Source organism: Panthera uncia, chromosome B1 (assembly GCF_023721935.1).
Source record: "Panthera uncia isolate 11264 chromosome B1, Puncia_PCG_1.0, whole genome shotgun sequence".
Taxonomy (NCBI): Eukaryota; Metazoa; Chordata; class Mammalia; order Carnivora; family Felidae; genus Panthera; species Panthera uncia.
The window spans coordinates 11,121,716-11,145,606 of NC_064811.1; the positions used below are offsets into that span (position 1 = coordinate 11,121,716).

At 43.7% G+C, this 23,891-nt stretch overlaps 1 protein-coding gene across 1 annotated transcript in view; it reads left to right on the forward strand.

Annotated features, from left to right (window-relative positions):
- CC2D2A (coiled-coil and C2 domain containing 2A) overlaps positions 1-23,891 on the forward strand; it is a 148,732-nt gene that overhangs the window by 36,063 nt on the left and 88,778 nt on the right. Inside the window, exons 7-11 of the mRNA XM_049630321.1 lie at positions 3,028-3,129; positions 4,134-4,307; positions 13,525-13,687; positions 19,494-19,630; positions 20,727-20,858. Coding sequence (XP_049486278.1) covers positions 3,028-3,129; positions 4,134-4,307; positions 13,525-13,687; positions 19,494-19,630; positions 20,727-20,858 — 708 coding nt within the window. The remainder of the gene's footprint in view (positions 1-3,027; positions 3,130-4,133; positions 4,308-13,524; positions 13,688-19,493; positions 19,631-20,726; positions 20,859-23,891) is intronic.

Here is a 23,891-nt window from a genome sequence, read left to right on the forward strand (position 1 = left end):
GTTGAATGGTAGTTTAGAAGAGAAGATTAGGGCTTGAACTACTATATTTTGTATTTGTGCTATGGTAAAAGTAATGGGACTTAAGATTGTCTTGTTCAAATTACAAGAGGCCTATAGAGCCTTCGTAGAGGACACAATAAATCCAAAGGTGACAAAAAATGCCAGCTGGATGCATGGACTATGTGGTGATCGGCACTCAGTATTTGCTGCCTTGAAGTTGAATGTACTTTAGTACTTTAAGATTATACAAATGTGTTATAGGTAACAGTTCTTTAAAATTTAATTCCACCCACTCAGTCATTTTAAGTACATTTAATGACCTTAAATGTACTAATATAATTTATTTTTTTACCGTACCAATATAAATATCATTTTAGATTTGATAAAAGTTACATAACAGACTTTTATATCAAGTGTATATACACTGTGATAAAACCACCACTCTGGCAAATGAAGCACGCCAATGAAATTATATTGTGTGAATGTAATATCCTCTGAGCCAGGAAAGTACAGGAAGAGATGGGAAGGAACAAAACGCATAAAACACTAAACTGTCGGTATGCACATATTGGGCTACCTGGAATTTAACCTACTGATTTTATTTTCTAAACTACCAGTGTTAGACTTGCTGTCGGGTCTCATGTTTTATTCACACCATTTCTCACAGATCTCTGAAAGCTAAGGCTTGCCTGTTCAGAACCAATCTGCCCCCTCTCCCAGCAGTTGACCTCTTGGCTTATTTTCCATGTTTTCAAACCCACCAGTCTGTCCCATGAGCTGTAGAAGGTGGCAGATTCTGAGGCAGACAGGGGCAGAAAGGCATCTTCAACAGCACACGAGAAAGGCTTAGCCCCATTTTGGGAGAGGATCAGACTTGACAGAGCTTTGGAAATCCCCCTGACCAAGCCCTGGAATCGGCTCTTTATTCTACCCTAATATTTTAAAATCATTTGTCCTTACACTGAATAACATTCATCTGCTTCTTTCCTCATCAAAACAACATTTCAAATTCTGGAATTTACCAAGACCAACAACTCCATACTTTGCATTGCACCGTGGGATTTACTCTCCAGTGCAGCTTCAACTTTTATATGGTTGAGTTGGTACATAACTATTGAATCTAACTTAATACTGCGAAATGAGAAAACAAAGGAAAAACGTAGAATTTTACACAAATGGGAATGGCATATATTCTCTTGATACTATGGTAAATTATACCCAACTGATATCTCGTTGTTTTTTTAAAGCTTTTTATTTTTTTAATTATTTTTTTAATGTTTATTTATTTTGGGGAGAGGCAGAGACAGAAGGAGACACAGAATCCCAAGCAGGCTCCAGGCTCTGCGCTGTCAGCACAGAGGCCAACACGGGGCTTGACCCACGAACAGCGAGATCATGGCCTGAGCCAAAGTCAGACGCTCAACCAACTGAGCCACCCAGGTGCCCCGACCGACACCTCGTTTTTATTCTGGTCATGCTGGACATCTAGCTGTACCTGGGTGAAATTTCATAGCACCCTGTTTTATTGCACTCAAGGATCTCAAGCTCTCGCCACCGGCCTGTGGAGACCCGCCCAGCCATTCTGAGACTTTCACAAAACTGGAAGGGCCAGGAGCCTGGGGCAACTCTTGCACACTGGGAACAGAAGCCATGAGAAAGGATCCACTCTTCCATGTCCTAGGCAGGCAATTCTGAGAAGCACTGTCCTCAGCGGGGCTCCAGTGGGATAGAGCCCTGGTCACCACCGCATTAGCCAGCTCAGTAACATTCGCCAGAATTGGCTTTTCCTCCTGTTTCATTCTCCCCAGTTCCCAACTCCTGTTCTTTGGTACCACTTTTCAAAATAAGCCACAAAAATCAGGCACAAAAGACCCTTGCATCAGGCTCTAATTTCTGGCAGACTAAAATAAAACTTTTCTAGCCACACGATGTACATACAAGCTAGGAAGATAAAAGACATGTAAGAAGAAAATTAAGAATGTGACACTAAGACCCACTGTTACTGAGCCATAACTAGGGGCATATTTTAGGTGCATGGCCTTATTTGATGCTCAAAGCAGGTGGCCTAAGCTGTTAAGTGATGGAGTTGGGATTCAGGGCTAGGCAGTCAGACTCCAGACTCCATGATTTGATTACTAAGCTATACCAAGCAGCACCTGATGTGCCTCAGACAATAAGATTCTAGAAAAGAGTAGTGTGAGAAAGGAAGTAGCTTTGCATGGTCTGGAAAAACAGGCAGGACTTGAGAAGCATAGGTGGAGGGGCCCCAGTATGGGTGTACTATATTCCGCTCGCCCTAACTAAAGTCATTCCATGGTGTGACACAAGTCTCAGCACAGATGATAATCTGCACGTAGGATAAGTGTGTCCCTTCTTACTATGAATGTCTAGATATGCTACTAGAATGGCTTAGAGTCGCTCCAAAGGAAGGGTTGGCATCTGGATGGTGCTGGGTGGGAAAGAAGGAATCCTCGGGTTCTAGGAGGAGTGGATTAGAAGCAGAAATGAGGACAAAGTGAGGGCAGCCCCTGGTGGATTGGCCTGATCAGAGGACAAAGGGAGCCCCCATAATGAGAATTAGCACTTTGAGCTATCAGAGGCGGAACTCGTTTCCAGTGGGAAGGGCCCCTCCAGGGGTTTGCAAGGACAGGCCTCGTGTCCTGGAGGCTGTTGGTCAGATACAGTCACTTTCAGACATTATTGATGCTTTCCGTCATAGACTGTTTGGAAATGGTCCTCTATGAACTACGTTATCTATTGATCTGCAGAAGAAATAGCATTTGTCATGTTAGGGCCTAGTGAGTATAAAATTCTATCTTTGTCGAGTCTCGAGAGAGACAGAAGTAAGAAAATATTCAGCAACCTTAACCTTCAAATATATTTGACATTTGTAAGCATTTCATACCTTGGGAATGGTGGTCTACACCAATGGTCTGAGGTTTCCCCTTTGAGAGTTCATGTTTATTTTAGAACATGTTTAGTTTCTTGATTTAAGTGTTCTGTCTATCCTATTTTCCACTCCTATAGCCAGGGGAGGAGGCACAAAAGACTGAACAAGAAGATGATTCCCAAAGTCGCTCGAGAGTAAAGTTCCGTGATTCTGTACGAAAAATCAAGACTAAACCCCCGGTGAGAAAGCCTGTCTTTTTAAATCATGCCTGCTTTAAATCATGTGTTTTGTTGGCCTGTTTGTGTTTTTCAAATATATCCAGTGAGAGGTGCCCATATATATAGCCCGACTCTTATTGCCGTGGAGTATGCAAGAGAAAAGCATGAGAACTGATTCTTACTTTTAAAATGCTTAAATCTAGGGGCGCTTGGGGGGCTCAGTCAGTGAAGCATCTGACTCCTGATCTTGGCTCAGGCCATGATCTCACGGTTCGTGAGTTCAAGCCCCAAGTCGGGCTCTGTGCTGACACCGCAGAGCCGGCTTGGGATTTCTCTCTCTCTCTCTCTCTCCCCCTCTCTCTGCCCCTCCCCTGCTCACATGCATTCTCTCTCTCTCTCTCTCTCTCTCAAAAACAAATAAACTGTAAAAAATAATAAATAAATAAATAAATGCTTGAATCTACTAGGAGAGATTAGAATACTGTCTGACTGGATGAAGAGGAGTACAGGGCAGGGCAGGAAATGTTAGCAGGAAGATTATTTGTTCAGCTCTGCAGTTGTACCAGCTTTCATTATGGGGAAAAAACGGGGTAGGAACTCAGGAGGAATCAAAACCGAAAAAGCACATTAAAAAAAAAAAAAAGTTAACAAACCCCTGAATTGCTCCTAATTAAACAAAACTATCTCAACAGTGGCCTATAAAATAATGAATCTACTTTTTTCTTTTTTTTTTCTTTTTTTTTGGCATCTTAATCATCTTTTCAAAAGCTTTTACTGCTGTACATAAGATATTGATATGCTTATTAGAATGTTCGCTAGCTTATTAAAGAAAAGTAACTCGTGAAAGTATTAGAGGAAGCCCCCAACTGCCTGCTGCACTTTGTTAAAGTTTGTGATGGGTCATCTCGGACCTTCGACAAAGGTAACACGTGTGGGATGCCTCCAATGTGCCCAGTACCATTAGCACCCGGCACTCACCTCGGCTTACGCAACCTGAAGTTCTATTACTTGCTGTTTCTCCGTAGGTCCCACCTGGCTTCCCTTCTGCCGAAGAAGCCTATAACTTCTTCACTTTCAACTTTGATCCTGAACCGGAGGAATCAGAGGAAAAACCGAAAGCAAAAAATAGAGATGGAGCTACCCAAGAGGAGGAGGAAGGAGAGGAAGAAGAGCCACCTGTGCAGGGAATCCACAAAACGGTATTTAATATTACGACGGTTATGAGGAGAGGGATGATGATGATGTTACTGACCACAATGGTGACACTGGTGATGGTGATGACATCTTTGCCAGGGAGTGGCTGAGGACAGACTTGTCACCACCACGCAGCTCATCCATGTCTTCATTGAAAGCAATGGGGATACGACATTGCCATTACTTTCTGCAGCCGCTGATTTTACCCCACGGTTTGGGTAATAAGGACCTTGATTAAATCTGTCCATTTCTCTCTGGTGGAAAAAGAGAAAAGCCCAACCATGTGGCTTGCAAGTTCTTGTTGCTAGATCCACACGGTGTTAGTATTCATTTCACATGCAAATTGTTCACCTCTCCAAGGCACATGACACCTGCTCTCTCTTCCCACAACCTTACAGGTGATCAGTTTTTTATGCCCCATTCCACACCCGAGCTACAGCTCAGATTCTATCATCGTGGGAGGTATATGTGAGGCGAAAGAAAACACACCATTAAAAAAAAAATGGACAAAGGACTTGAATAGACATCTCTCCAAAGAAGATCTACAGATGGGCAATAAGTACATGAAAATATGTTTAACGTCACTAATCATTAGAGAACTGCAAATCTAAACCACAACGAGATACCATTTTACACAAATTAGAATGGCTATTATTTTTAAAAAATGAAAAGAACAAGTGTGGACAAGGATTTTAAGAAACTAGACCCTTGTGCATTGCTGATGGTGACGTGAAATGGAGGAGCTGCTGTGAAAACAGCCTGGTTATTCCTCAAAAAATTTAAACATGGAATTATTATGGTCCCACAGTTCCACTTCTGGGTTTAGACCCAAAAGAATAGGAAGCAGGCACTCAAACAGATACTTGGACACTTATGCTGATAGAAGCATTGTTCACAATAGCCAAAAGGTGAAGGCAACCCAAGTGTCCATCAACAGATGAATGGATGAACAAACTGGTGTAGACATACGATGGAAAAGTATTCAGCATTAAAAGGGAAAGAAATTCAGGGTACCTGGTGGGCTCAGTCAGTAGAATGTGTGACTCTTGATCTCACAGTCGTGAGTTTGAGTGTCATGTTGGACATAAGGAAGGAAGGAAGGAAGGAAGGAAGGAAGGAAGGAAGGAAGAAAAGGGAGGGAGGGAGGGAAGAAGGAAGGAAGGAAGCAAGGAAGGAAGGAAGGAAGGAAGAAAAGGGAGGAAGGAACAAAGGAAGGAAGGAAGGAAGGAAGGAAAGGGAGGAAGGAACGAAGGAAGGAACGAAGGAAGGAAGGAAGGAAGGAAGGAAGGAAGGAAAGAAGGAAGAAAAGGGAGAAAGAAAGAAAGAAAGAAAGAAAGAAAGAAAGAAAGAAAGAGGAAGGAAGGAAGAAGGAAGGAAGGAAGGAAGGAAGAAAAAGATTTGGAGGCACCGGGGTGGCTTAATGATTTAAGTGTTTGACTTCAGCCCAGGTCATGATCTCACAGTTCATGAGTTCGAGCCCCGCATTGGGCTCTGTGCTAACAAAGCAGAGCCTGCTTCAGATCCTCTGTCTCCCTCTCTCTCTGCTCCTCCCTGCCCCCTCTCATAAATAAACAAACATTTTAAAAAAAGATTTATTTTTTTAACAAAAAGATTTGGATATGCCAATTATATCTCAATAAAACTAAAAACAAATTTTTAATATGAAATTTATTGCTAAATTGGTTTCCATACAACACCCAGTGCTAATCCCAACAAGTGCCCTCCTCAATACCCCTCACCCACCCTCCCGTCCCTCCCATCCCCCATCAACCCTCAGTTTGTTCTCAGTTTTTAAGAGTCTCTTATGGTTTGGCTCACTCCCTCTCTAACCTCTTTTTTTCTTTTCCTTCCCCTCCCTCATGGTCTTCTGTTAAGTTTCTCAGGATCCACATAAGACAGAAAACGTATCTGTCTTTCTCTGTATGACTTATTTCACTTAGCATAACACTCTCCAGTTCCATCCACATTGCTACAAAAAGCCATATTTCATTCTTTCTCATTGCCACGTAGTATTCCATTGTGTATATAAACCACAATCTCTTTATCCATTCATCAGCTGATGGACACTTAGACTCTTTCCATAATTTGCCTATTGTTGAAAGTGTTGCTATAAACATTGGAGTATAAGTGCCCCTATGCATCAGCACTCCTGTATCCCTTGGGTAAATTCCTAGCAGTGTTATCGCTGGGTCATAGGGTAGATCTATTTTTAATTTTTTGAGGCACCTCCACACTGTTTTCCAGAGTGGCTGCACCAGTTTGCATTCCCACCAACAGTGCAAGAGGGTTCCCGTTTCTCCACATCCTCTCCATTATCTATAGTCTCCTGATTTGTTCATTTTAGCCACTCTGACTGGCATGAGGTGATATCTCACAGTGGTTTTGATTTGTATTTCCCTGATGAGGAGCGACGTTGAGCATCTTTTCATGTGCCTGTTGGCCATCTGGATGTCTTCTTTGAGCAAGTGTCTATTCATGTTTTCTGCCCGTTTCTTCACTGGATTATTTGTTTTTCAGTTGTGGAGTTTGGTGAGCTCTTTATAGATTTTGGATACTAGCCCTTTGTCTGATATGTCATTTGCAAATATCTTTTCCCATTCCATTGGTTGCCTTTTAGTTTTGTTTTAAAAAGGAAATTCTAGTTTTAAGAAGGAAATCCTAATAGATACAGAAAAAAACATTTGACAAAATTCCATTTTTTGGGGTGGGGAGGGGAGACATTATAAAGCCTTTTTAATAAATACATACATACATACATAAAAAGTTTTAAAAAGGAAATCCTAACAGATACAGGAAAAACATTTGACAAAATTCCTTTGGGGTGGAGGGACATTCTAAAACCTTTATTTAGCATCAGGTAGATTATTTCATTATAACACTTGTTAACTTCAAGACAGCAATTAAAATAATTTAGTGACAGCTATCTAAAGCCCCTTGGAGCAAGATGTCTGCCTACCGTTGGGTGGAAAAGTACCGTAAGATTAACATCCTCCAATAAAGCAAAAAGGCCATACAGTAAGTCTCCATACACATTTTAAGTACATGGGTGCCTTGCAAACTTGAAATGCACATATAGTTTGGTACTTCTATCTGATACATGAGTGCAACTTAATGTCTCTCGTGGCATTTGCCGCAAAAGTTGAAGCGTTTAGAAATGTTTGTCGTTACGTAATGATGGTGATTAGAATCTATTTCTAGGGCATTTTGATGAATTGCTAGATTTTATACAAATTTTTAATTCAAACACCTTTTAATTCTAAGGACCTTGATTACAGAAAATTGTAAGAGTAAATTTAGAGCACGAAGGTACCTTTTCCAGTTGAATTCTTTGGAATTTCCAAATCAGGAGCACCTATTCTGATTATTCTGGTGTGTTTTTTTGTTTTTGTTTTTGTTTCTTTTTGGAAGTGGGAAGGAGTAAAATTGAGAGGATTAGTATGAAGGAAAGCTGTCTTTTTTTTTTTTTTTTTTTTTTTGGAGGCAAATAGCTTTTATTTAGAATAATTTTGTATTTCCAAAAGAATTACAGAAATGTTACTCAGTTTCCATACACCCTTCACCCAGCTTCCCCAAATATAAACAAATTACAGCCATAAACTGTTAAAACCAGGAGATTAATGTTGATAAAAATACCTTAATCTACAAACCTGATTCAAATTTTGACAATTGTCTTTTTGTGGTCCAGGATCCTATGTTGCTTTGAGGCTTCATATCTCCTTGGTCTCCACCCATCTGGGAAAGTTCCTCAGTCTGTCTTTATCCTTCTTGACTTTGACAAGTTTCAAGAATACTAGCTAGTTATTTTAAATAAGTCTCTCAACTTGAGTTTGTCTGATATTTTCTCATGATTTAGATTCAAATTACACGTTAAGAAAAATATTTATTTATTTATTTATTTATTTATTATTTTATTTACTTTTATTTTTTAGATTTACATCCAAATTAGTTAGCATATAGTGCAACAATGATTTCAGGAGTAGATTCCTTACTACCCCTTACCCATTTAGCCCATCCCCCCTCCCACAACCCCTCCAGTAACCCTTAGCTTGTTCTCCATATTTATGAATCTTTTCTGTTTTGTCCCCCTCCCTGTTTTTATATTATTTTTGTTTCCCTTCCCTTATGTTCATCTGCTTTGTCTCTTAAAGTCCTCATATAATTTTTGTCTTTCTCTGACTAATTTCACTTAGCATAATACCCTCCAGTTCCATCCACGTAGTTGCAAATGGCAAGATTTCATTCTTATTGATTGCTGAGTAATACTCCGTTGTATATATATACCACATCTTCTTTATCCATTCATCCATCGATGGACAGTTGGGCTCTAGGAAAGCTGTCTTTTTAACATAGTCTTTGCAAAATGGCATAATCCTCTCTACATTTGAGTGCATAAACATTGTATAGAAGAGGTCTAAACACTTCAAAGTTACATCTAAAACATTCATGATAAAAACTCATAAATTAGGCATAGAAGGAATGTACCTCAATGTAATAAAAGCCATCTATGACAAGCCCACAGCTAACATCATACTCAATGGTGAAAAGTTGGAAGCTTTTCCTCTAAGATCAGGAGCAAGATGATGCTGCCCACTCTTACCTTTCCTATTCAACATAGTACTAGAAGGCTAGCTAGAGCCATCAGGCAAGAAAAAGAAATAAAAAGTATCCAAATTGGAAAAAAAAAAAAAAAAGTAAAATTGTCTCTACTTGCAGATGCTATGATTTTTTTTCTTAATTTTTTTAATGTTTATTTATTTTTGAAGAAAAGAGAGATAGAGCATGAGCAGGGGAGGGGCAGAGAAAGAGAGGGAGACACAGAATCCAAAATGGGCTCCAGGCTCTGAGCTGTCAGCACAAAGCCCAATGTGGGGCTTGAACTCACGAACCGCAAGATCATGACCTGAACTGAAGTTGGAAGCTTAACCGACTGAGCCACCCAGGTGCCCTACAGACGTAATCCTGACGACTCAACTAAAAAACTGGGAGACCTAATCAATGAATTTAGTGAAGTTGCAACATACAAAGTTAACATACAAAAATCGGTAGTGTTTCTTTACAGTAGCCATAAGTTTCCCGAAAAAGAAATAAAGAAATTGATCCCATTTACAATAGTATCAAGAACACTAAAATACTTAGGAATAAATTTAACTAAGCAAGTGAAAGACCTGTACTCTGAAAAGTATGACAGTGATGAAAGGAATCAAAGATACAAACAAATGTAAAGCTATCACATGTTCATGGATTGGGAGAGTTAATATTATTAAAATGTGACTACTACCAAAAGCCATCTGTAGATTCAATACAATCTCTATAAAGGTTTCAATGACACTTGCTACAGAAGTAGAAAAAAACACTCCTAAAATTTATGTGGAACCACAAAAGATGCAAAAAGCCAAAGTAATCCTGAGAAAGAACAAAACAGGAGGCATCACTCTTTGATTTCAAGCCATATTATAAAGCTTATAGTCATCAAAACAGCATGGTACTGGCATTAAAAACAGACAAATAGGTCAATGGAATAGAATGGGCAGTACAGAAATAAACCCAAGCATATATGGTCAACTAATATTTGACAAGGGAGGGACGCCTGGGTGGCTCAGTCTGTTGAGCATCAGACTTTGAGTCAGGTCATGATCTCACGGTTTGTGGGATCGAGCCCCATGTCAGGCTGTGTGCTGACAGCTCGAAGCCTGAAGCCTGCTTTGGATTCTGTGTCTCCCTCTTTCTCTCCCTTCCCCCGCTCATGCTCTTTCTCTCTCTCAAAAATAAACAAACATTCAAAACAAACTTTTTTTTAATTTGACAAGGGAGCCAAGAATACTCAGTGAAGAAAAGACAGTCTCTTCAATAAATGGTGCTAGGATAATTAGATATTCACATGTAAAAGAATGAAAGTGGACCCATATCTCAAAATGGATTAAAGGCTTAAATGTAAGACCCGAAACCACGAAACTCCTAGGGAAAAAAAAAAATACAAAAAAAGCTCCTTGACATGGGGGCTGGTAGTGAGTTTTTGGAGATGATACCAAAACACAAGCAACAGAATCAAAATGGAATTTTTTACCTAGGCTTACAGAAGCTTGTTCCATACTAATTGGTTTACAAATCAGTATTCAGCTTGTTCTCACTCTGGATGTCTCTGGAGGTTGCAGACGAGGCCAAGAACGCAATCATTTGGAAGCTTGATTAAGCAGGAGGGTTTGCTCCCAAGGTGGTTTATTCTTCTGCCCGGCGAGAGCTGCTGGCGGGAAGCCTCAGTTCAGAGGCTCCCCACAAAGCTGCTTGAGTGTCCTCATGACACGACAGTGGATTTCCCCCAAAGCACGTATCCGGGAGGAAACAAGGAGGAAGCCACGGTGCCCTTTCCTGACCTAGAGCCAGAAGCTACATACCTATACTCGTAATCCTCAATTCCAATGAAGGAAGTCATTGAGTGCAGCGCCCCCAGAATGGGAGGAGAACCAGGGTCCGCTTCTGGAAGGCAGGACTGGCAACAGATTTGTAGGCTTCTGAAATCATGACACTTGTCTCCAAAAGCCACCTCTCCTCTCTTTTGCGTGTTTCTCCCCTGGAAGCGACGTGTTCCTAAAACTGCCCTTTGAAATCGTGTGAAGGTGAGGCCCCGTCCCCGTACTCCATGCGCGCTCTTGTCTGCTCAGACCCTTCCTCAGTATTTTTATGCTCAAGGTGGATTTTGTCTTTCTGGCAGAGGTTGTGGATTATTTGTAGCTCTTCTTTTCTGTCTTCTCTGCCGTATTTCTCAGTCTGTCTCTGCTCACCGCGAAGCAGAAGAGGGGCACAAGCGAGAAACATCACACACTGAAATTAGGGCACTTTTTTCTTTTTTTACTTTTTTGACGATTTTGGAATTCTCTGTCTTCAAGTTGCGCTGAGAGCTTGGTCACCACGTAGATTCACTTCCCCTTCTCATTGTTGTGTATATTTGGGAAGAAATATTAAGAGACAGGTAACCAGGCAACCACCTGTGCAAATCTCCACGGGATTTTAAAAGATGTTGCTTAGGGGGCGCCTGGGTGGCTCAGTCAGTTAAGCATCCGACTTCAGGTCAGGTCATGATCTCACGGCTTGGGGGTTCAAGCCCCATGTCGGGCTCTGTGCTGACAGTTGGAACCTGCTTTAGATTCTGTGTCTCCCTCTCTGTCTGCCTCTCTGCCCCTCCCCTGCATTATCTTTAAATTATTTATCTTTTTTTTTTTGTTTGTTTTAAATTTTTTTTTTTTTTTTTAATTTTATTTTTGGGACAGAGAGAGACAGAGCATGAACGGGGGAGGGGCAGAGAGAGAGGGAGACACAGAATCGGAAACAGGCTCCAGGCTCCGAGCCATCGGCCCAGAGCCTGATGCGGGGCTCGAACTCACGGACCGCGAGATCGTGACCTGGCCGAAGTCGGACGCTTAACCGACTGCGCCACCCAGGCGCCCCAATTATTTATCTTTAAATAAACATTTTTAAAGATATTGTTCATTAATGGGCACTGGGCTTCAATCTAAAAAAAGAAAAGTGGTGGAGGAGAAAGAGAAGAAGGAGAAAAGTAAGGTGGAGAAGGAGAGGAGGAAGAAAGAAAAGGAGAAAAAATTTGGAAACTACACAAACAAAATTAATATGCTTCAGCGAACATTTGTGATTACAGACCCAGTACTTAGAATTTTTACGAATTCTAAGTCCGATAATTCTCACAAAACCCTAAGAGGTAAGCTCTGTTAAATATCGCCATCTGATGGGTGAGAAAAACAAGGATTAGAACAGTAGGTAAGGTCGGGCGTCTGAGTGGCTCAGTCAGTTAAGCTTCAGCTCAGGCCATGATCTCATGGTTCATGGGTTCGAGCCCCTCGTGGGGCTCTGTGCTGACAGCCCAGAGCCTGGAGCCTGCTTTGGATTCTGTGTCTCTGTCTTTCCCTGCCCCTCCCCCACTCATGCTCTGTCTCTCTTTTTTTGTCCCTCTCTCTCTCTAAAATAAATAAACATTAAAAAAAATTTTTTTAAAAAGAACGATAGGTAAGCTCCCCAAAGGCAGGCAGGCAGTGCAGGGAGCTGGGAGGCAAGACCCAGTAGCCTGAGCGGAGTGTGGACACAGCTGTCCATGTCGTGTCCTGGGGTCCGTGCCGGTCGGAAGGTTAACATACTACATAACTTCTGGGCCCAAGTACTTTAAGTAAATGTGGAAGAATGCATGCCATCAGAGGAGGCCAGAATTGTTGAGATTTCAGTAGCTTTGCCCAGCACACGTCTTCTGTCTTCAGCCCATTCTGATTTTGACATTTCCCAAGTACGTGGAGTAGTGAAAGACAAAAAACCCACCTGTTAAATATGAAAGGCCAGACAGCTTTAGGCCTTCATTAAAAAAAAAAAGATAAACAGGGCGCCTGGGTGGCTCAGTGGATTGAGCGTCCGACCTCAGCTCAGGTCATGATCTCACAGTTCTTGGGTTCAAGCCCCACATCAGACTCTGTGCTGTCAGTGCAGAGCCTGCTTCAGATCCTCTGTTCCCCTCTCTCGGCCTCTCCCCAACTCACGCGTGCTGTCTCTCTCTCTCTCAAAAATAAATTAACATTTAAAAAACACATTTAAAAAAAGGTACACAAAAAAAATTTTTAATTTAAAAAAGATAAACGGGGGTGCCTGGGTGGCTCAGTCGGTTGAGCATCCGACTTCGGGTCAGGTCATGATCTCGCAGTTCATGAGTTCAAGCCCTGTGTCAGACTCTGTGCTGACAGCTCAGAGCCTGGAGCCTACTTCCGATTCTGTGTCTTCCTCTCTCTCTGCTCCTCCCCCTTGCTTGTGCTCGTTCTCTCCCTCGCTCTCTGTCTCTCAAAAATAAATAAATAGACATTTAAAAAGATAAACAAAAGGATGGGGCCCCTGAGTGGCTCCGTCGTTTAGGCGGCTGACTTTGGCTCAGGTCATGATCTCACGGTTGGTGAGTTCGAGCCCTGCATCGGGCTCTGTGCTGACAACTTGGAGCCTAGACCCTGCTTTGGAATCTGTGACTCCCCCTCCCTCTCTGTCCCCTCCCCAGCTCATTCTTTGTCTCTGTCTCTCAAAAAATAAATAAACGTTAAAAAATTTTTTTTAAAAATAAACAAAAGGAAAAGGTAACTTTATTATAAGATACATTGTTTGATGAATTTAATGTCATTATTATTTTTCTAAGTAAACTAGTAATCTTAACGGATCTTTTTCCATCTGTTTAATCCGCTGCAGGATGAACAATTGCTGATTAGTGCTACAGAGGCCGAGGCTTTTCTGTGGGGCTTAGATCACGCAGCTGCGGATTTTGTGGCAGTCAGACCTGCAGATTATGAAAGCGCCCACGTCCGACTACAGATGGAAAAAGAACTCCTGTTCGTGCCCAGCAGGCTGACAGGTACCTGCTTTTTTTGCCTTCTTGCTCAGCGTGGGCATCTTCGTTTTCCTTCAGATGAAATATGGCTGGTGTCTGAGGATGCCCGATTTCTAATCTGAGTTAGTAATCAAGAAATACCTTTTGGGGCCCCTGGGTGGCTTGGTCAGTTAAGCATCCGACTCTTGGTTTCAGCTCAGGTCATGATCTCACAGTTTCATAGCTTGGAGCCCCACATTGGGCTCCAAGCTGACAGCACAGAGCCTGCCTGGGATTCTCTGTCTCCCTCTCTCTCTCCCTCTCTCTCTCCCTCTCTCTCTCTCTCTCTGCCCCTCCCCCACTTGCACTATCTCTGTCTCTCTCAAAATAAAAAAATAAGCTTTAAAAACAAAAAGAAGAAATGCCTTCAGGTGAAGCTAAAATAAAGAACATGAGAAAATGCCCATTGAACAAACGCTCACTGATAGACTAGCAAAAGAAATACCAGGATGTTGTGGGGGTCCCCGCATCAAATCAGCAACCTGTGCTGGGGACGGAGAACATGTGAGACTCTGAGATTCTGAGATTCGGGCTGTGAGAAGGAAACTCTCTCTGCTTCATCCTCTACCCACTCAACCTTTCTAGAACACTTCTGTGACCAGACATGTGTGGGTTTCTTCCCACACCGACCAACTCTCCAACACCAGCCGGATATCCTATAGCTTACTACCCGCCTGGGGCTAACGCAGACCCCACAAATAAGGGCTCGGCCCCACAAGACTACTGTCTACCTCAGACACCAGCCTCAAGCAGTGGGTCCCCACGTTACCCACACTTGTGCTCGATTTTGCCACAAACTGGGGGCTCCGTGACCCCCTCCTCAGCTTTGATCATTTGCTGTAACAGGTGCATAGTAGTCAGAGAAATACTTCTACTTGCTGGTTGATCATGTAAGAAAGGATATGAGAGAGCACACACGTGAAGAGATTCACAGGGCAAGGCACGAGGTGGGGGACACGGAGCTTCCATGCACCTCCACACATTCGGCAACCAGGCAGCTCTTCAGACCCCTTCACTTAGGACGTCTATGGAAGCTTCTTACATAGACACGATCATTGTAGACCAAATCACTGCCATTAATGAAATCTGTAGTCCCTCTCCTCTCCCAGAGGTGGGATGGAGGGCATGGCTGCTGAAAGTCCCAACCTTCTACTCACAAGCCTGCCCACCAGACCAGCCTGAGATTCTCCAGGAGCCCCCAGCCACCAGGCATGTCACTGTCATGCAAAAGGATGTTATCACGTGAGCGTTCTGAGGGAGCTGCAAAGCAGGTTGGCTGAGGTTCCTCACCTCAGGGAGGTGGAGGTCAGGAATGGTTAAGGGTGCTGGAGCCAGGACCACTGGATTAACTCCTAGTGACTGCCCCTTGCTGAGTTTCTGGCCTGGGCTTCCCTTTGCTCTTTTCTCACCTGGAATTTTCTTTCCTCCTGAGAGTGCCTGAGGGACCTCCCCAGTTACTTAACTGGTAGTTCACACTTAAAATGGCAGGGCAGGGGTGCCTAGGTGGCGCAGTCATTTGAGCGTCCCACTGCGGTTCAGATCATGATTTCGCAGTTCGTGAGTTCAAGCCTCACGTCAGGCTCTGTGCTGACAGCTCGGAGCCTAAAGCCTCTTCAGATTCTGTCTGTCTGTCTGTCTGTCTGTCTCTCTCTCTCTCTGCCCCTCCACTGCTTGTGCTTTCCCCCTCTCTCACAAAAATAAGTAAATAAATATTTTTTAAAAATTAAAATGGCATGGCACAAAAACAGACACTCAGATCAATGGAACAGAATAAAGAACCCAGAAATGGACCCACAAACATATGGCCAACTAATCTTTGACAAAGCAGGAAAGAATATCCAATGGAATAAAGACAGTCTCTTTAGCAAGTGATGCTGGGAAAACTGGACAGTGACATGCAGAAGAATGAACTGGGACCACTTTTTTACACCCTACACAAAAATAAACTCAAAATTGATAAAAGACCTCAATGTAAGACAGGAAGCCATCAAAATCCTCGAGAAGAAAGCAGGAAAAAAACCTCTTTGACCTGGGCCACAGCAACTCTTTACTCACTCAACACGTCTCCAGAGGCAAGGGGAAAAAAAGTAAAAATGAACTACAGGGATCTCATCCCCAAAATAAAAAGCTTCTACACAGCAAAGGAAACAATCAGCAAAACTAAAAGGCAACTGACAGAATGGGAGAATATATTTGCAAATGACGTATCAGATAAAGGATTAGTATCCAAAATCTACAAAGAACTTATCAAACTCATCACCCAGAAAACAATCCAGTGAAGAAATGGGCAAAAGACATGAATAGACACTTCTCCCAAGAAGACATCCAGATGGCCAACCAACACATGAAAAAATACTCAACATCACTCATCATCAGGGAAATACAAATCAAAACCACAATGAGATACCACCTCATACCTGTCAGAATGGCTAACATTAACAACTCAGGCAACAATAGATGTTGGCGAGGATGCGGAGAAAGAGGATCTCTCTTGCATTGCTGGTGGGAATGCAAGCTGGTGCAGCCACTCTGGAAAACAGTATGGAGGTTCCTCAAAAAACTAAAAATAGAACTACCCTATGACCCAGCAATTGCACTACTAGGCATTTATGCAAGGGATACTGGTGTGCTGTTTCAAAGGGGCACGTGCACCCCCATGTTTATAGCAGCACTATCGACAGTAGCCAAAGTATGGAAAGAGCCCAAATGTCCATCGATGGATGAGTGGATAAAGAAGATGTGGTATATATGTACAGTGGAGTATTACTCAGCAATCAAAAAGGATGAAATCTTGCCATTTGCAACTACGTGGATGGAACTGGAGGGTATTATGGTAAGCGAAATTAGTCAGAGAAAGACAAATATATGACTTCACTCATATGATGACTTTAAGAGACAAAACAGATGAACATAAGGGAAGGGAAGCAAAAATATAAAAACAGAGAGGGGGACAAAACAGAATAGACTCATAAATATGGAGAACAAACAGAGGGTTACTAGAGGGTTGTGGGAGGAGGGATGGGCTAAATGGGTAAGAGGCATTAAGGAATCTACTCCCGAAAACGTTGTTGCACTATATGCTAACTAACTTGGATGTAAATTTTAAAAATAAAAAATAAATTTAATTTAATTTAATTTAAATAAAATAAAATAAATTAATTAAAATGAAGAAAAGAAGAGAAAAGAAAAGAAAAGAGAAAAGAAAAGAAAAGAAAAGAAAAGAAAAGAAAAGAAAAGAAAAGGCAGGGTGGTTTGAGAACCTCTTGAGACTGAAAAGGGGGTCCTGCCCTTACCTTACCTGGAAGCTAGATTTCTTTTCAGTTGTCATGTCCTGAGTTCCAATTAAAAGCCCAGCTGAAGATAAATTGTTGTTTAATTTTGATAGTTAATTTTGAATCACGTGTGTTCAATGTATTTGTTGGACATGGCACAGGGTGGGGGTGGGGGGGTATGCTGCCTGGGTGGCTCAGTCGGTTAAGCGATCGACTTTGACTCGGGTCATGATCTCACGGTTCGTGAGTTCGAGCCTGGTGTCTAGCTCTGTGCTGACAGCTTAGAGCCTGGATCCTGCTTCGGGTTCTGTGTCTCTGTCTCTGTCTGTTCCTCCTCTGCCTGCACTGTCTCTCTCGCACTGTCTCTCTCTCTCTCTCTCTCTCAAATAAAGATTTAAAAAAATAATAATAATAAGCAGCTGGGAAACGTGCCCAAAGCTGACACCTTTGCCATAATAGTAACAGTGAACGCATCCTGTGCTCTCCCGCCAACAGTCACCTTTCTAAGCACTTGCTATGTATCCACAAATCTGCTCCCACACCAGGGCTAGAGAAGTCGTCTCTTTCATTTTACAGATGAAAAAGCAGAAGCCCAGAGAAGTTAGGGAACTAGTCCAAGACCTTGAATCTAGTGACGTGAGGGAGGCACGTTTCTGAGCGGGGTGGCCAGCTGCAGAGGCCACACGTCTGGCACAATGCGTCCTGATGCCCTTTGGGGGAGTGGAGAAACGCATTTGCAGCAACCTCAGCCAAGGAGGAACTTCCTCACCTGCGTCTGTGTGCAGAGGACTCTCACTTCCAGGCCTGTCGCTGGAGCCCCCTGAGTTGGGAGTGGAGGTTTCACCCCAGGGGCCCGCTCAGACAAGGGGTGGGGGGGTTGCTCGTGGAAGAGGCCTAAACTGTCCCGGCTGCACGGGGGTCCTGCTCTGAGCGGGGATCCAATCACAGATCCTTCTCCCACTCGCACTGGCCCACGGGGGGGCCCTGTGAGAAGGGGACCCTGGCCTAGCCAACAGGAGTCGGGGAGCCACACAGCCCCAGCTCCTCCTCCGCAAGGTATGACCTTGAGCGAGCTCCTCTATTCCGGGGTGCCTCGCCTGAAGTCAGCAGGAAATGAGACACTCCTATGACATGACCCTGGACGTTTAGTTTTCCTTTGAGCACTGAGAAAATGACATGAGTGAATTACCTGTGCTGTGACCAACACATAGCAGGAGATCAGAAATAATAGTAATTTCTGTTACTGGTGCTGTCGTTCTTGTCACTGTTTGGAGAACGGTTGCCAAAGTCGAGTGTGTTAGCCAATGTCAAGGCTTCTACTTACACGTATTTTTAATCTCTTCCTTCCCTGATCTAATTCTGTAAGTATGATCATGCGTACACAACATATAGGCATATGCAGGGTGGGCGAGTGCTCAAAAACGTTCCCTTGAAAAGAGTTGAAGACCCCTGGGATTAGTGATGGGCCCCCGTCTAGCCATGCGAGGGGTGGGGAACAGAAAAAAAAGTTACAACAGTGGTTTGCCCCAGGTTTTCTAAGAACTCCGAGGTAGGTTCTTCCAGAACTACTGGCATTGGTTGCTTTTTTGCGGGGGAGTTTGGGAAGCAGAGTATCCAAATGGCCACACACAGGAGAATTGGCAGATTCGAGGATTTGGCGAGGTTTAGAGTGAGGTAATTATAAACAAAAGTGATTCTCCACCTTTCCTCTTAGCTCCCAAATTGGCTCCGGGCCCTCACAAATGCACCATCTTTTCTCACTTCTCCTCTGGCCTACTCTGCCCAAGCAGGCCCGGGGATCTTTCCAGAACTGAGAATCTGCTCGGTCACTCCCCAGGTAGAGCCTTCGGTGACCCACCCCCCTGGCCAGAACCCACTGCTGCTGGTGGCCTGAGAGGCCCTCCCTCCACCCTACTGCCCGGCACTGCTCACCACCCACTCGGTGCCTGCCCTGTGTTCCTCCCCCTCCCCTGTTCCCTGGGACACTCACACTCCCAGGTCCCCATCCCCAGCTCCTTCCTTCTCAACCCTCAAGTGCAAATGCATCGCCTCCAGAGAAAATCCTCCCTTGCTGCTCTGTTTCAAGTTTGTCTCCTTTTTTAAACTTCTTAACTTACAAAGCATTTTCTCATACTTTAGCTCATTTCATTCTCCCAAGAACCTTGTGAGTAGATACTCTCATCCCTTTTGTACGGAAGGAAAGAGTTCAAAGAAGGGCCCGGCCCTGGTTCTCTCCACCAGTGAGCCATGAAGGAGGTCCTCTGATTTGAATACTGCCATCCCGTGCTTTGCCACACTGGTGAGTTAGGTGTGGACTTATTTCATGATTCTGCAACATGATATTACGGGTGAACACGTTCCTCTTTTCCCTGGTTCTGCTTCTAGAAGTTAACACGGAGCATTTGCGGCTTCCAAGAATCTAAATGAAATCTCCAGTGGTTGTTTGAAGTCACCAAATTGCAGGGGCAAATGTTTAGGCTGGCACTAATGTTGCTTTTATTTGCTTCTGACCTATCTAGTGCCTACGTATAAAAAGCTTCCCGAGAACGTACAGCCCAGATATCTGGAAGACGAAGGCCTGTACATCGGCACAAGACCGGACGTGCCTCGCACCTGTCAGAACATCATGGAGAACAGGTTGCTGACACAGGAACCTGTAAGCACGCAGCCAGTGTTCCCCCACCCCCCCGTCCTCCCTGTCCCCCGGCGGGCAACTCTTGGAGCTGCTTCTTCCTGTGGGGACAGTCACATCATGCTCATTTCCTCCTGCCTGTAGACAGTGGTTCAATATTTTTATTTGTCTCTCAGTACGTTTGGCGACCCTCAAACCGCACAACCTCTCCCCCCGCTTAAAACCCATCTTCCGTTGGCTGGGCTCGGGATTCTCCTGCTGAGTCAGATGTCCACAACCTTCATGCAATTCATAGAAATGTTTAATCATCCACGGATAGAAGGTTCTCCGTTGTTTTGCTCCTATGGTTTTTTCCTTCAATTTTTCATGCATAGAAAATACATTTTTTCTGAAGCACCCCTGTAAGCTTTTTGTTAACGCTTTTTTGGAGGGGAGTGAGGACTATATCTTAATTGTGGGGGGTGTTAGTGACGACTCAGTTGCTAATGGAAACGAGGCTTTTATTTTTTTTATTTAAAAATTTTTTTATGTTTATTTTTGAGAGAGACAGAGAAAGAGAGAGTGTGTGAGCAGGGGAGGGGCAGAGAGGGAGGAAGACACAGAATCCGAAGCAGGCTCCAGGCTCTGAGGTGTCAGCACAGAGTCTGACACAGGGCTTGAACCCACGAACCACAAGATCGTGACCTGAGCCAAAGTTGACACTGAACCAACCGAGCCACCCAGGCGCCCCAGAAACGAGGCTTTTAAAGATCTATTGGGACAGGGGAAGGTGCATGAAATGTGTGTGTCGACCCAGAATTTTCTTGCAAGTGTTGTTTCTTTTGTAAACCATTTTCTGTCCAGTTAGAAGAAGACATTGGGACGTCTGGGTGGCTCAGTCAGGTAGGCATCCGACTTTGGCTCAGGTCATGATCTTGTGGTTCGTGGGTTTGAGCCCCGTGTTGGGCTCTGTGCTGACAGCTCAGAGCCTGGAACCTGCTTCGGATTCTGTGTCCCCCTCTCTCTCTGCCCCTCCTCCGTTCTCTCTTTCTCTTTCTCTCTCAAAAATAAATTAACATTTTTTTAAAAATTAAAAAAAAAAAAGAATAAAATGTTGTCCATCCCTCTGCTTGACCTGCAGGGAAGAAGGTGGTTCGGAGACGATGGGCGAATCGTAGCACTGCCAAACCCCATCAAGCCATTTCCTTCAAGACCACCGGTGTTGACACAGGAGCAAGACTTCAGGGCAGAACTTGAAACATTGTATAAAAAGGTAAGCCCACCTTCCCTTTTTTTAAAAAGTTTATTTGGAGAGAGAGAGAGAGCAAGCCCACGCAGGGGAGGGGCAAAGAGAGGGAGAGACAGAACCCCAAGCAGGCTCCTCACTGTCAGCTCAGAGCCCAACGCGGGACTCGATCTCACGAATCCGTGAGATTACAACCTGAGTCGAGATAAGAGTCGGACTCTTAACCGACTGAGCCACCCAGGTGCCTCCACCTCCCCATTTTTAATTCATGAATGTGCCTGAAAGTGCTTTGTTCTTTGGATAGCTTGGAGTGCTAAGTTCATAACATTGTACTTTGGTTGTTTAAGTTTCTCTACGTCACTCATAAAGAACAAACAGCAGGCGTGTTATATAAGAACAAGCCTACTATGCTCACCTACTTGCTTCTCAAACAAGGAATGAGCTCCCAGGTAGGAATGGCTAAGTCAGTGACTTTATCTGCGTATCCAGGTTAGCTGGCTTTATTTTTCTTCCTTTTTCTCTGCCATCTCACATATGCTGCAGGATTATTTCCCATTCATTGTCTCTTTATTATATAACTGGAGATTTTCTATCCTTGCAAATCCTTTCTACTGTGTTTTCTTAAGGCCAGGTAGCAAACAGCTTGACTTGAGTCCTGGCACTGACATTCACAGGGCAAACTTGGCCCTTAATTTCTCTGGGTCATAATCTCTTCATCTGTAGGATGGACATAATAATAGTATCTGCCTCTATGATGATTGTGCAGATTCGTTGAGACAGTACATTCGAGTGCTTAGATCAGAACTCAGTAAGTGCTGGCTAGTGTTAAACAGACAGAGTTGCCTGCCTACGTGTTTAATTATATTACTCTTGCTTTCCTGAACTGCTGAGCAAAGATCACCACCTTCAGAAACCCATGTAGTTTTGGGGCACCTGGTGGCTCGGTTGGTTGGGCGTCCGACTTTGGCTCGGGTCATGATCTCGCAGTCCATGAGTTCAAGCCCCACATCAGGCCCTGCACTGACAGCTCAGAGCCCGGAGCCTGCTTCAGAGTCTGTCTCCCTCTTTCTCTGCCCCTCCCCTGCTCGCACTCTGTCTCTCTCTCAAAATAAAATAAAAACATAAAAAAAATTAAAAAAAAAAAGAAACCCATGTAATTTTGTTTGTAATATTTCACCATGGATACAGTGAAACAGAATGAGGGGATTTAATGATCATTCCGTAAAGCAAAGACATGGGTGCAAGTCAGGGCATCTGAACTGCCCTACTAATAACTACTTCATTAATTTTGGAGGGTCCCATTTCCTTAATTAAAAAATAGGAACAATAATAGTCCTCTCTACCTCAGAGGATCATTGTGAGTATTAAGATAATGTAACTGTATGCCGTTTTAAAATTTTTTTAACATTTATTTATTTTTGAGAGAGCATGAGTGGGGGAAGGGCAGAGAGGGAGACACAGAATCTGAAGCAGGCTCCAGGTTCTGACCTGTCAGCAAAGAGCCCAATGCAGGGCTCAAACCCACGAACTACAAGATCATAACTTGCCCCGAAGTCGGACGCTCAACAGACTGAGCCATCCAGGCGCCCCTGCCCTTTATTTAAAATTACGAATTTCTGGGGCACCTGGGTGGCTCATTCAGTTAAGCGCCTGACTCTTGATTTTGGCTCAGGTCATGATCTCAGTTTGTAAGTTCGAGCCCTGCGTTGAGCTCTGCACTGACAGCTCTGAGCCTGCTTGGGATTCTCTCTCTCCCTCTTTCTCTGCCCCGCTCATCCTCTCTCTCTCGCTAAAAAAATAAATAAATCAACATTTTCTAAAAACAAAAACAAAATGTGAACTTCTATAAAATATTGTTGTTTTTACAGACAAGTTTTAATGAGTGGCTACTTTGTGCACAAATGTGATCATGGGAGTAGATTTGCAAAACAAGCACAAACCCAAGTCACTGTCCATGAGGGATTTGTCATCTGTTTGTTTCCACGCCAGATCTGTGACCTAATTAGTGATCGAGATAGTCTTCCCCTTGGGCACATATCCAGCAATATGTCAGTCTCCCTTCACTGTTCCATCCATTTCAGCAGGGCACACTGATATAATGAGACTCTATGGGTTACAATGAGAAAATAGAAGAGTAAATACGGAGGGTGGGGTATTAGGGGAGCCAATTAATCTTACCTGTCTGCTTTAGAAGTTGTCAGCTAGCTGGGAAGCTGGGAATGGCACGGGGTCAGAGAGGGATGCAGGCATCAGTCGCACTATGGGAACAGCCGGACAGCAGAATGCCACGGGAACCCAAGACCGGATGGGTTTCCTGTTCCGTCTCCCATGAACTAGGTCCTTGCCTGGACACAAGCCTGGTGAGTTCACCATGGGGACGGCTGAGGAGAACACACGAGGCCAGTAAGCAGGCTTTCGGAAGGAGCTAAGAAGGGGCAGCAGAGAACCCAGACCAATGGCTCTTGAGCTCCAGCTGGCTCTCTAGTCACATTCTTCCTTCTCTCTGGGGAAGAAGCCATGAGGATGGACAGTGGGGAGAAGCAAGGTGGCTTCTTCCCAATGCCTGTGAGATGGGAGATCTTCCCATTTTGTGTGCAGAAATGGGGAAGTCGGGAAAGAGAATAGTTCCACTAAGAGGGGGTTAAGCATCCAGCATCACAGGAGCCAAAGAAGTTAGAGAAGGGAGAGATCCAAAGGGACTGGAGGTTCCCAAGGTCATTTCTTAGAGGGTCAGTCTCCCTTTACCATTCCATCCATTTCAGCAAAGTTACATGGCAAAGTATGAAGGATATGATGGAGTGTGTGAGAAGGTGGCAGAAGGCTTTAAATTAGAGGGAGGAGATATTACACCCCCTTTCTGATCCCCCATTACACGTTACCTGCTAAGTTTGCTGTTGAATTGTATACCTCGTTCTTTTTTTGGAGTGTCATTGTGGAAACTTCCAGTGATTCAAAACATCATGCATTTCTTTCTGGATTGGTACTTTCACAATTTTATTTACTTCCTAACTTTTGCCTTTTCCTACATTTATTCAGATCTGTCCAATGCCAAAACCCGTT